This window comes from Lipophrys pholis (genome assembly GCF_963383615.2).
Source record: "Lipophrys pholis genome assembly, chromosome: 16".
NCBI classification, from domain to species: domain Eukaryota; kingdom Metazoa; phylum Chordata; class Actinopteri; order Blenniiformes; family Blenniidae; genus Lipophrys; species Lipophrys pholis.
The window spans coordinates 5,632,413-5,646,091 of NC_137634.1; the positions used below are offsets into that span (position 1 = coordinate 5,632,413).

A 13,679-nucleotide genomic window follows, 5' to 3' on the forward strand; every position below is an offset into this window, starting at 1 on the left:
AGGAATAAAAGACAAACCCCTGCAGCGAACCTGCTCCATCGCGGGCCGGTCGTAATTCCAAGCTGTGAATTTGATGTGCGGCGTCTTATGTGACACATCTAATAAGAAAGAAGGGAAAAAAAAAATTTCATATCGGCTCTGCATATCCTGCCATCTGGCTGAGCGTATGAAGAAGAAATACACTGCATTTAATAAGTCAGATAACATGACATCAGCTGACATATCGTAGTATTAAATTCCAATCCGTGAAGCCATCGCACATAAATCCAAAGCACCACCAGATACGGAGGATTGAGGAGATGGTGAGCAAATGGATTTATGGCCACATTGTGAGATAAAGTTCCACACTTTTTAATAGATGGCGCAGACTGGCTGTTTTGGCTGACTGCTGGGATCTTTTAATTAACTGGGCGTGACCGAGAAAAGGTCATACTTGCAAACCGCACGCTCTAAATTGGAAGAACTTTTGGGAAACGAGACAAAGAAGGCGCTGGATATCACAAATGACTGAAAGGAGTCTTTTGATTTTTAATAAAAACAAACACTTTGCCCTCTGAAGTCTGGAGCTGCACGTTTAAATTTCACCTTCGAAACCTTAAAGCTTTTTGTTTCAATGTATGAAATAGAAATACTACATTTGATCACAGTTTTGGCCGTGACCACAAAAATACACCACCAAAACTCTTATCAGGAGAAACTAAAAACTGATAGATAAAAAGAAATACACTGGCATGTGAAGGACGGTTATAAATGAAATAACTTCAGAGGAATGAAGGCCTGCTGTTGACCTCAAAACAGACACAAAGGAACAAATGAAATAAAAGGCAGGTTAAAAAAAAAAAAAAAAAAGCTGCACTCTTTGAAATAAAGTTTTTGTGGTTTATGGAATTGCCGTGGTAAATTTTGTTCTTATTTAACTTTTCTTTATGCTGCCAAAGGGTTGGTATTTTTTGTTTATGACCTCGTATGTTAAATCTTTACGCTTTTTAACGGCTTTTCTGGAGGATCTTTAATTTCACCGTACCGCCACGACGACAATAAAACCATTTAAATGATCCATATTTGGTGCATGTTTTTGTTGGTTAAACAAATACTTTAAAAATACTTTAAAAAATAATAATTTAACAAGCCCATATGGCCCAACAGGATTGTTGTGCAACTTTTCTGAGAAGTCCAGCTGGGTGTAGTAAGGGTGTGGGGGGCCATTGCTGGACAGGGGCAATCAGGTTAGGACCAGATAAGGAAAAAAAAGGGGGGGGGGGGGGTTGCCATCTGGTCCACCCGAGATGCCATCACAGTATGCTAATGAGCCCAGGGGGGCCTTTAAGTGTCGGAGCACAGCAGGCAGAGCAGTCAGGAGGCCGTGAACCAGATGTGGACAGAAGACCAACCGCTGCCAAGAGGTGAGTACTGAGGACATGACCTCATATTAACTCCTTTAACGTTCCCTCAAATTAAGATGGTTCTCCTGACTTAATGTTTAAAGTATTTTAAATTGAACCACTTGGTTTTGATGTAATATCAGAGAGAGAGGCACAACAGCAACATCGCCACTGGTTTGACCGTTTCTTCTTCTCTATTGGCTTCCAGGTCTCCGCTGCAGCGAGGCGGAGCAGCTCACGGTTCAGTCTTGTGCCCTGGACAGGATATCATCTTATACTGTAAGTTTATTAAAGAGACACTACAGTATAGATGATGTACTATCCAGGGTTTCATTCCACCTCCGTACCAGGACGCGGACACTGAAGTTCTGAACACTCCTCAGAGGGAGGCCGTCAAACCGTTACCATTACTGAGTTTTAGTAATGGTAAGGGTTCTCCGGCCTTCGCTCGCTGTCGCCGAGAGACCGCGAGGACGGCGAAGGAAATGGTGGCTGACGTGTGAAGAGCTTCTTTTTTTTTTCTTCATTTTTTATATTCCAGTTCTCAGCTGCATCTAAAATAAAAGCTTAAATCTCCTTAAGTGCCCCCGTTGTTTTATTCGGAAAACGTGACTTTTCATTACAGACACTGTGTGTTTAGGGGATTACTTTAATGCCGCAGCTGATGCGCATCAGCTTTAGGGTTTGCGGGCTGCGGTTGGCTTGTCTGAGGGGAGATCTGTGCCGCGCAACCGGCTCGTCTAATCACTGGGAAGCAGCCGTCGTCGAGAGCTGGAGGGGCCGACACAGCTTCTGTGAGACATTCAAGGCCTCTCCCTCCCCCTCCCCCTCCCCCCCCCGCTTCAGGCCACTAGCTGGTTATTCATCAAGATGCCCCGGATAGAGTAACCGTCGAGTTAACTCACAGGCAGCAGGAATGAATCTAATCACCATTATCTGACCCATTTTAGCATCAGGTTAGTGCTCCATTTTGCCATCCATTAGGGAGACAATTCAGCCCTCAGGGGCAGAGCAGGGCTTTATAAGAGCCAAAAAAGCAGAGGGAGGAAGACGGGGGGGAGCAGGATAGAGGGAGAAAAGAAGAAAGCAGCGGAATAAAAAGTGATCATCGCAGGGATGGATGGCCACACTTCAAAGGCTAAAGTGATGTGGGAGAGGAGGGAACAGGGTTGGATGGTACATCAGGGACATTTGAGTGAACATGACTGTGCAGGTCCCACTCCGGTTTATCTGCAGCGCCGTGTTTGCACGCGGCGCTCGCCAAGTAAAGAGCGCTGAGAGCCAAAGATAAACCATCGGCCTTTTCACGGCTCGCCAAACCGGCTCGGCCATGAACACACTGTCAAACTTGTGTGGAAACATCCATCTGACGAGAGCCGGCGTCACGTTTTGTTCCCTAGAATACACCACGGCATTTAAAACAACACAACAACACGTAATCATCCTGCACTTTATGGAACATTTAACAGTCAAACATCTTACGAGAAGCTCCTCTCACACCTCCCCATCACAAGGGGTCACATCTTTAAATAAACGTGTTTAATAACGTCTCCTGGGCTTGTGTGAAACGACGCCGCGGCTGCATTTAAGTAGATAATGCAACAGTCATAATTTAGCTGCTTTTGTTCCAGGAGGCGGTGGATGCACGTGGGCGTTCTGGGACTGGGGATGCGCTGCATGTGAAATCCTGTGATTGACTTGACGTCCATCAAAGACTGGTCACTTCTTCAGCTTGGCTGAGAGTCTCAGGCGCACGGGCCTCAGGTAGACTCTGCCTAGGTCTTCACTCGCCTCCTGGGCGATCCGCGATATCGTCTTTCCTTCTGAGCCGATCACCATTTTCTACAGAAATGACAGCGAAAAGACACAGCACAGTAAATATGTGCAGTAGGAAAGTTTTTTTTTTTAACTAATTAATTCCAAAGTGCACTATGTAAGAGTTTGCTAATGCCACAATTTGAGTGTTGGGTGATTTTAGAGCGAAGGTGTCAAACATGCAGGTGAAAACCTGCAGAGAGTTTGATCCTGGTCACAAGAAGAACTCGCAGAGAAATAATGAATGAAGTTTGATTTTTTTTTTCAGTAAAATGTTCTAATTTGTCTTCTGGGGCTGCATTGTTTCAGGAAGTATGAAGAGTTCATCGTAAATTGTATACAAAGTGCAAAAACATTCTAAAAACCTTTTCATACGCTTTTTACATCAAACTGTCTGTCAGGACTCTACCCTGTGATGAGCCGGTCTTGGCCTGTGAACCTTAAGTTTGGACACTTTGGACAAGACGCTTCAGTGACTCACGACACCACCTTTTGGCATTAAGTGGTATTGCAGGATAGGACACTTAATGGCTCACTGGTTAGTACTTTTCTGTGCCACTTAATAAAAAATACACCTTTGAACTTACGTCATGATGAACCTTGTTGGATTTCATTTTAAACTGTTTTTAAATGTTTTAACCTCCAAATAGATGATCTATTTGGACTTTAACAAAGATTTGAGAGGTCTCAGACAAAACTTTATTGTATTAGCAGATACAACTGCAAAGATTTAAATTTTGTTTAAGGTGTTGAAATGCATCTTAATCATGTTCAATCTGTGTGACTCCAGAAGAACATTTTGTTGAGGATAAAAATTACACAAGTATGTGTACTTATGGGTATATTTCAGCTAATATTTGAGTCTTTTGTTGGGTATTATTTGTGCTCGTGTGACGATTACATATGTAACTTGGCTGTGAGTTTAAGACACCAAGAAATAAATGTAACATACATCTCACATAATAAAAATGACGAGTTATAGTATATAGAAAATAATAAACTATTAAATAAATACAGTATATATGTGTGAAGGCTTCACAGTAAAAAGAGAATAAACAAGAAAGAGTTGCAGGGTTTGAGTGTCTGTAGTGCACTTTGACAAAATAACTATATTTATAACTACATTTGGGAGAAACAAATATATATTTTTGTGGTTTAAATATAGTGAATATGTGCAGGAATATTTTTTTTTACTGCAGAAGAACCTGACTTTAAACACTGTTTAGATATGCATGGTCTGAGATCAGTGATTGATTCAGTAAAAAACCAAGTCTGCGCCTCCGTTTCTATCTACAGGACGTATTAAACTTTCAAACTTTAGTGCCTTTTTCAAACAGCTCCAGCTTGGATTCAGGACGCAGGACTGTGGCCATCCATGTGAGCTGTACTCTGCTCCATCGCTTTTCCTGTACTGAAGGTGAAATCTGAAGAACGGCGGCGGCACGAGAAACCACCTCTCGGAAGGTCACTGGCCTCGAAACATTTTAGCACCAAAGATGTAGCTTCAAATAATCTTTGCCATCAAATATGCATGGGCGAGAGAGGCCGCTCAAACATTTATGAGGTAAAAACACACGGAAGAGGCAATCTGGACGTATGTGGAGGGGAGAATAACTTCCGAAGCCATCAGGGAGGCTACAGGTGTCACGGAGAGAGTCGCACTCCTGCTGATGTGTGCCGGAAAAAACAAGGCCGGATTCACACATGCAGTCAGTCGACTCAAGTCACATGTGGGAGAAAACAAACAGCAGCACACAGGAAGAAGAAGAAAGAAAAAAAAAAAGAGATCATCCTGATTGTGGTGACAGGAAAACAGTTTTTCAATGTGAGCAAAGCGGCGAACACACGAGTTGATTCAGACTCATTCTGTCATTTCAGCCACAGTGAAACTAAGACAACAATAACAGATATTATATATTAAAGAAGAAAAACACTCGATTCTCAGTTTTTTATTCTAATACTGGGCGTTGAGCTGCAGCGCTGCAGACACCTCATTATTAATTCAATTCGGATTCACCAAGTATTTCTGCACTTGTGGAAAACTTCATGCAGTTTTGACCACGTGACATCACTGGACACAGAGGCTGAACATGGGCGGGGATCATTTCTCTGTGGACTTATTTGTCTGATATAGTCACATTTATTAAAAATGCAAAAAAATTTGTATCCGTGAAAATGTAAGTTATTTTGACACTCACAACAAAAACTTAAAATCTTCAAGCATTTTCAGTTTTGATTGTGATAATCACCGAGATATTCCATTTCAGGATACTTGATAATTAATTTTCCTGACTTATGAGCTAAAATAATAAAAAATTAAACACGAAAAACTAAAAGTATTTGAATTTATGTGTAATAAATATAAGGCACATGTATATTCCACTGGTACATCTTTGAGGTGAACCTGGTTCCTGCACACAGACGTAAGTTTGTCCTCGCTGAGTGATGGTGGACATCGACAGAGACAAATAATTTAATATGGTGCAGCAAAAAAGAAAAAAACGGTGAGACAACAGGGTGTTTAGATCTCAGGAAATGGTCAGATTGGGTGGATGAGACATCAATGATAGAAAACTCCTGAATGAGTGGGCGTGCTCACCATGTGAGAGGACTTCTTGGTGAAAAGTTTTACAGAAATGTCCAGTTCCCCGTTCTCTCCGTCTTGCCACAGTTCGATAGACTGAAAGTAGAGATGTCGGCTGTTATTTGTGTATGTGGACAAAAAGTTATAAGATGCTGTTGTCTTGGTAAATTGTTGAATCCCACAGGATGAGCTCACAAACAACATAAAAGCAGAATTGGTGCGGGTTCGGATGATGAAACGGTCGACGACCGTTCAGTCAGTCTCTCATTGACGCCAGAGCGTCGCCTCGTCAGTCACCTGTGTCACTGAGTAGGGCACTTCCAGGGGCAGATACTCCAGAAGCTTCTCCCTGATGATGTTGTTGCAGACGTCCTCTGGACTCTGGTCGGTCAGGACCTGGCTGTGATACTCCCACTGGCCCGGCTTGGCGGCCTGCATGAAGTAGCCCTACGAGAACAGAGCAAAACATCAGACAAACTACCACAAAGAACTTTCTCCATTTGCTCCCAGTGTTTTGGCACCTTGACCGAGTCCACGTCGTCTTTATCCTCGCAGCAGACCATGAAGACGTCCTTAAAGTGAGGCCAGCCCTGCTGGCTCCTCAGCGCCACCAGCTGCTCTTTGTTTAGCGTCGAGCAGGACTCGGCGCCGTCCTCCGGCACTGCATCATCCCCGTCAGCCGGCGGCTCCGAATCCCTCCCTGACCTCCTTTCAGCCCACGGCGGCTTGATCACTGGCCTGACCCGTATCTTCTGCCCATTAACCACTCCACACGTGAGCAGCGCCGTGATATCCAGCAGGCGGTCCTTAGTGTTCACCAGGTCCACCTGAGAGGCGAAGGAAAGGAGTGACCATCCCGCCAACAGTCCAATTAAGCGCTTCGGTCGGTTCTCAAGCAAAACCACAGAGTAAAGCGAGATGCATATAGAGGACATGTGTCAACCAGCTGGGACCCAAGACGATAGGAAGTCAATCTTAGGTGTTCGTAGTGCATTTTTATCAAGATATATAGCAAAGGCTTGAATATGATGTGTGGACAGAAGGGGTATCTAGATTACCACAGATCTATAAGCCAGTCAGTCACAGTGTTGTTTATGTGAAGGACGACTGTAATACTCTTTACTACAATTATACCTTGTTGAGGACGAGGATTGCTGGGATATTCGGGTGCTGGGCGAGACATTTCAGCACCTCGAAATCAAGCCTGCTACACATCCACCTGTCGCCCACGTCCACCATCACCACCACTGGAGACAGACAGGCGTTTTTTTTAAGAAACTGCTCTCAGTCCTTTGTTATTAAAACATCGCAACTTACCCAAATCTGCTTCTTTGACAGTGTTCCACGGATCCACAAGTAAAGACTTTTCCAGCTGGTGTCTGTGAAAACAGGATCCGTTCATTTATACAATAATCAACACTACAAACTCGGGGAAAAAAAAAAATAAGAGCCTCGACATGAGAAAGGCACCTTTTGACCTTTGATGGGGTGGTCAGACCGGGGGTGTCCAGTAAAATCTACAAAAAAAACACATAGTTATTATGTTTCTTTGTAAAAGTATGATCTGATGAGAGGCGTGAGAAATGCTTACTATCTGTGTGTTGTTTTCTGTCAGGACGCCCAGGGCTCGGGATCGTGTCGTGTGCACTTTCTTGGACACAGCAAACACCTTAAATAACAAAAGAAAAAAAGATTGTTGACTTTACAAATTGGACTTCACTGGTCCTCAGAAAGACAGATTAGAAATAGGGAGCAATACCTTCCTGCCAAGGAGCTGGTTGGACAATGTAGATTTACCGGCGTTTGGCGCCCCGATAACGGCCACTTTTAAAATCTTTGCATCGTCAGGCTGATCTGGATGTTTTAGTAGTAAAGATAGATGCTCCCCTAGAAGGACAAAAAAGAAGTAATTCAATCAAAAAAAGAAAAAAAAAGAAACCCGACTGGCGGAAGGTCGTTATCTGCAGGTTTTTTTTCTTTTTTTTCAAGGTGTTGATTTGGGAGGCGGAGTTGGAGTTACCGCTGTCTGCTGGAACGGAGGCCGGGAGGCGATGAATGCTGCCGTCTGCCTCTGCTGCTTTGCCTTTCATCAGTCTGTTGAGAAATGCCTCTGATGTAATAAAACAAGCAGGAGTGAAGATAAATCCGTTCCTCCCTCCTCGGCTGCAGGCGACATTTCCTGTAAAGACATCAACACCTCCATCAGCCCCGCTGCCTGCAGGGCGGCACGGCAACTGACGGATTATGCGTCTTTTGCTGGAAATATGACACAGTGTAATGATGCATTCAGACGCTGCCTCTAAAAAAAATTTTTATTTTTTTTTTTACTTGTTTTTATAGTCTGGTACTCAACAGAAGTTAAACGTGTTTATCACCAGAACAACATGATGGGACATTGTAATGTTTTTAATATGAAATTTTTGTTGCCATTTCCCAGGACTGACAAAATAATGTTTCCAGTCGCGCTTTATGACTTATGAAGTCAGTGAAAGTAACAGCTACAAAACCTGCCAGAGAAAATGATGAAACTGAAGATAAACAATTATGCAAATGTTTTAGGGTGTGTGTGTGTGTGTGTGTGTGTGTGTGTGTGTGTGTGTGTGTGTGTGTGTGTCTAACATATTTCGGAGCTCTTTTATGGATGCAAATGAACTCCGCTGCTCTTGTATCTTCGAAGTATAACAGGATTTGGCAGACACCTAAAGAAATACTCCCTCAGTGGTGCAGCAGTGAGTATTTGTTCCTCACAGTGAGAGTATTCCCGGGTTCAAGGCTGTTTTGGGGTTTTCTGCGTAAAGTGTGCACGTTTGAAGTCAGTCCAGTTTCGTCCCAAAGCACGTTTAACGTTAGACTGTGACTGTAAGTATGAATGTGAGTGATTTCTTCTTCTTTTTTTCCACATGACAGACCTGTGCCTTCACTCACTTTTAGCTGGGATCGCTTCCAACGCCATACAACCCTAAACAGTATGAAGCAGTGTAGAAAATCTACTAATGTACGGGTGTAGAAGATGGATAAAGCCAATCATACACGACTGCCAGCTAACAAGCAAAGTGCTCGAGCAATGTGGTGTTCAGGGTCTTTCACATCTGATTCATTGTTGTGCTGACAGAGACTACACTTATATTTACAGGTATGTTTGATACAGTCAAGGACGGTCAACACTCAAATAAATTGGATCATATCGGAACACATTATATCTCTCTACATAACTCCTCAGAACTTCGCTTTGCTAATAACAGTTTTTACTTTCTACAAATTCTCAGCAGCAGAGCCGCAAGCCTTCATTCCACAGTACAATCACACAAGAAGTCATGCAAATGGAGGCCTGAACTAATACCGAGTGCAAGAAAGGACAGATATTAATAAATGTGTATTTTAAAATCTTCTTAAATCAGATCACAAATTGTTGTACTTTTTTTTTTTACACTAGGCTTTTAATTTTAATGAGTCGCGATAATCACATTTAAGACTAAAAAAGGGGGGCATAATACTTTCCTGTAGTACCTTAATACCAGAACAAAGATTTAGAAAAAAAAAAAACACCATAGCATGTGAGAAACAACCACTAACAGAAACCCTAGTAAGTCTTTATAAGGCAGTACACTAAATACCTGGAAATATAAAATTCTAACCTGATGGGAGATCAAAGACTGATTTACTGTTTAAGCTGTGCACATTTTTTTTTAATGTAATTCTTAACAATCATTCATTTTCTATGCTGTGTTATTGAAGTGAGAGTTGCGGTGAGCTGCTGTTGATCCCGGCTGATTGCAGGTTGCATCCCAGACAGGAAAGAGACACGCAGTCACTCTCTATCAGACCTACTGGAAATTCAAAGTCTCCTCGAGAAAACACTATACTCACGATGAGAGAGTGTCTACCACGACACCACCGTACAGCCTAATTACCATTACATTCATTATAAAAAGGGAAAGAATTAGTAAAAACTGATTAAAATCATAGATATTTCACCCGGTACAGTCTGATTTTTCCTTTAAAGAGGATTGACACGACTTAACAGAAACTCCAAGACCTACAAATAAAAAACGATAAATATAGTTTCCACTAATTGTATTTGAAGGTTATGGTCAATATTTTTATACTGACTGGGAGTGTACAGCTCTTGTCTCAGATGTGCAGCACAACTATTTATTCATGTATTATATTGCTGTCATTATCTCATCATAGTCAGATTGAAGCCACAGGGGGTGGAACACTTTGCCTCAGCGTGAGAACTCTGGTGGATCTAATCCAGGACGGGCTGAAAGGCCTTCCTGAGTTTGCATATTATTCCACTGGCTGTTTGTTTTCTGGGTACTGTCGTTTCCTCTGATGATTGTCTGACTGTAGTTTCCCTTGTGAAGGACTGGTGGCCTGTGCAGGGGGGGTTATCTGGGTATACAAAGACATTTCATCCTGTCTTCTTTGATATTTAACTTTATTCTCTATTTATTATGTGTGACCAATGCTTAAGGGAATTTCCCTCTTGGGTTACTTCGATTCTATTGTGACTTTTACTCAGTTAGCTGGGATAATGTCCAGCACACAGAAGATGGATAAAGATGGATGGATGGATGAAAACAGGATGTTCTGGACAAAGATGAACCCCTTACAGGTCATCTCAGGCGATGAGCTCATTGGCGTTAAACAAAAGCATCAGTTTTATTGATAAACTGTCACGACCCTCAAATCCGCCTCCTGACTCAGCTCAGTAAACCTCAGCGTGACAGAAAAAGGTGAATTAACCCTTAATAAGAAGGATGGAGAAAGGTTTTGTAAGAACTGACCAGCGGCGAGGAGCCGTGACGCACTTTCCAGCGGGGCGGACACTGCGAGCCGCCGGGACACGCCGGCGGAGTCACTGAGGAACCGAGCGCACGCTCTGAGAGCCATGGCGCCCCCCTGAACCAGCTGCTTATGCCCGCTTTACCCGGTAAAACTGCTTTAATTGCGAAAATTCCGAAGCGCTTCTTCGCTCTCACATTGACAGCAGGGTGGCACCATATTGTTTTGACCAACGAGAAATCGTTTCCGGTGTGAAGAGCGTCCATAGGAGGGTGAGTGTGTAAACTACACCTCCCCCTAGCGATTGCTGTGGTAACTGCACCTCCCTGCATCCTGCGCCTCACAGAGGATGTCATACCTAAAGGTGAGAGGACAGGTTTCTTTAAGAAGACTTTTAACATTGTGAATTTAGTTCTTGGGTAATTTGGTTGGAAACATGCGGTTTGTGAATCATGTGGCAGTGGTGGCGTCGACAGTAGAGAAGTGGATCCAAGGTTCACCGGTTTAAATCCCTCAACTGTGGGTCCTTAAGCAAGACCCTCAACTTCTCCCTGGGTGCTGCACATCTCTGCTCACAAGGGATGGATTGAATAAAAATGTTGCTGTATGTTCGGTATGTTTGTGAGAAATATGGCAAGGGAAGGAAAATGTATTCATAGAGCAGCATTCAGACACAAAAAGCAATCCACAGTGCTTTACATGGAGATAAAGGCAATACATTAAAACATTGCAATTAAGAAAGGCATAAAAAGATTAGGGTACCGGTTAAAGCTTAATTAAGATAAAGGCAATAGAATAAGTAAAATCAATTGTTTGTTGGAAATTCTGAGCAAATAAAGGTGTTTTAAGGCCTGATTTAAAATAAGTGTGTGTCAGCAGGAAGTTTGTCAGGAGCATAGGAACTAAAAGCTGCTTCACCTTGTTTCTTCTGACTCTGGGAACAGTAACCTCTTCCCGAGGACCCCGAGACCATAATTAAAGCATTCTTCTTCTTCTCGAAATCAAACAGCTTCCAAATAAATGTAAAACATTGTGCATTGCTTAATAAAAGAGCATTTTCACCACAGGTTTGTGGTTATTCCACTAAAAACAGAAACAATTCTTTGAGAACATGTTTTTTTCAACCTAATTTGTATTTTTGATTTAGGGCCATCAATTAACATGCACAGAACATGCAAACTCCCCGCAGAACCAGTATTTTATCCTATGATATTCTTGCTATGAGGCAAAAGCACTAACAAAGAGCACTACAGTGTAGCCCCAAATCCAATCCATCTTTACTTATAAAGCACTTTGAAACAACTACAGGGATTTTCTACACAAAGTACATAACACAATAAAAACTTTAAAAGGCATATAACAATAAATACATTCATATAAACAGTGTTAAAAGCCAAAACTTGATTTAAAAAGAGATCAAGACAGTGCATCTGTGACGTGCAATGGTTTGAGATGTTCTGTCACAAGCAGCTCGTGACTTGATTTACGGCATTTGCACTGTTTCCATTTGCACGGTGGCATTGATTTACATTTCCAATGACTTAAGAAAAACTGCAGCAGCAGAATAATTGAATAAGTGTCACTGCCTGAATCAAAAATGACAGATCAGGGTCGTATTGAACACAGAATGACGGCATGAGAGCTGCACGCCTCAGATACAAAGAACAAAAAAACAAAAACAGAACGAGATGGAAGATAATCCTATTTAGTGGAGCTGTGTGAGTGTACGGAGATGCAATCATTCACGTGAGCTGTCCTGGAATCACTGTGACATGAAAAAATAACTACAAGGTAATTTAACATTTACAGTAAAACACAGAGCCACTTCATAACGCCATATGCGTGCGTCATTTTGCAGCAAACCCTGTGTAACTCCTAGAGGACACGCAAGGGTCCCAGCGAGGGAGCCACCTGTGTACAGCAGGTAGGACATCCAGAGACTGGAATCAGCCGGCAGCAGTCCCAAATCAGCTCATCACAATGCACAAACACATCTGCTGACATGAGCAACTTGCAGTTTAAAATGGATGACAGTGCTCAAAGAGTCTTTTGGCAGGGGTAATATTCTCTAGATTACTTTGTGAGGGATGCTGCGCCTATAACCGCAAATCAGATTGCTCCGTGCAGACTTTTCCTTTCCCTCCTGTCCCTTGAGTACACAGAACAGAGCTTATCCCCGAGGGCGCTCAAAGCATAGTTGTGACAATGTTGCTGAGGATATATTGAGCATCGGTGCTTAAAGCAATACGCCAACCTGAGGAAAGAAAAGGCTGCATGCTGTCTGCTGCATTGTCTGTGAGTTCTCAATGTTAATTCACATCGGCAAGCTGATATAATGACTTGATAAGTGTGGAGTCTGTGAGGTTAATCATCAGACTGAAAGGACAGAGTTTGTATATTGATAGATGACTGTGACATGTTGTTTTCACCCCGCATGGCAGAGCCACGCAGAGCAGATGTCTCCCCGTAGTCCATCACACACGGCTGCTGTTTGTTAGTCCTCCAGGACTTGCTCGGGGTGGAACAAACACCTCCACTGGGGGAGGATGATGAAGGATATCAGGTAGCTCACAATCTGTCATCATCCAACTCTAAAAGCTCAGCGGCAATGGAGGGGCAACAAAAAAAAAAAAAAAAAAAAAATGGAGCTTTTAGTAGACACTTACAGCCAAATTCCAATTGAACCAGAAACCAAAAGGATATTTGAGGATCAGCAATGTTTGAACTTTCTCGCTATCTCTCTCTTCCTCCCTCTCTCTCTCTCTCTCTCTCTCTCTCTCTTAAATTCATTCAAGGCCTCTTCTCCCTCCGGGCTTTCCTCACATGGCCGCTTCACGTGGGAGTGTATCAGAGTTCCTTCTATGACTGCATTAACTTTGGCCTTCAGAAAGAGCGCTCTCTCTCACCCCTCTCCCTCTTGCTCTGACTCTCTCTCTCTCTCTCTCTCTCCCTCTAAAAAAAAAAAGAAGACAAAAAGGCTTCGCCTGCAGACCATTTAATCATAAGCTGTAGCCCACTTTGCTATTTGAAGTGCACTTGCCAATGAGATTCAACGTGGTGTGATGGAAAACCTCTCCTCACTGCCGCAATTCAGGGATCTAATCAATCTT

The 13,679-nt window shown here is 42.8% G+C and overlaps 1 protein-coding gene and 1 long non-coding RNA gene across 3 annotated transcripts; one reads left to right on the forward strand and one right to left on the reverse strand.

Moving 5' to 3' along the window:
• The first annotated feature begins 1,351 nt into the window (after window positions 1-1,351).
• LOC308121953 lies at window positions 1,352-1,958 on the forward strand. Its single transcript, XR_013936122.1, has 3 exons — window positions 1,352-1,403; window positions 1,591-1,661; window positions 1,733-1,958. It is a non-coding gene; the product is annotated as an uncharacterized lncRNA (long non-coding RNA).
• eral1 (Era-like 12S mitochondrial rRNA chaperone 1) lies at window positions 1,915-10,822 on the reverse strand. Of its 2 annotated transcripts, none has more exons than XM_080483503.1 (11): window positions 10,572-10,822; window positions 7,802-7,960; window positions 7,541-7,668; window positions 7,373-7,450; window positions 7,252-7,298; window positions 7,099-7,160; window positions 6,916-7,028; window positions 6,303-6,608; window positions 6,079-6,228; window positions 5,797-5,877; window positions 1,915-3,224 (listed from the first exon to the last, which is right to left on the reverse strand). In XM_080483503.1, exons 1-11 carry the CDS (start codon window positions 10,675-10,677, stop codon window positions 3,102-3,104), a joined length of 1,353 nt encoding a protein of 450 aa, XP_080339629.1. In that variant the 5' UTR covers window positions 10,678-10,822; the 3' UTR covers window positions 1,915-3,101. The 2 variants fall into 2 exon arrangements, with proteins under 2 accessions (XP_080339629.1, XP_080339630.1); XM_080483504.1 differs by having other exon boundaries at window positions 7,802-7,875; window positions 10,572-10,803.
• Window positions 10,823-13,679: the final 2,857 nt, after the last annotated feature.

Bases quoted from the DNA above. Each gene is read 5' to 3' on its own strand.
- eral1 (XM_080483503.1), bottom strand. From the start codon at position 10,677: ATGGCTCTCAGAGCGTGCGCTCGGTTCCTCAGTGACTCCGCCGGCGTG. The intron at 7,029-7,098 runs GTAAGTTGCGAT...GTCTGTCTCCAG, and splicing joins TGTCAAAGAAGCAGATTTGG to TGGTGGTGATGGTGGACGTG. The intron at 6,609-6,915 runs GTATAATTGTAG...TTCGCCTCTCAG, and splicing joins CAATCCTCGTCCTCAACAAG to GTGGACCTGGTGAACACTAA.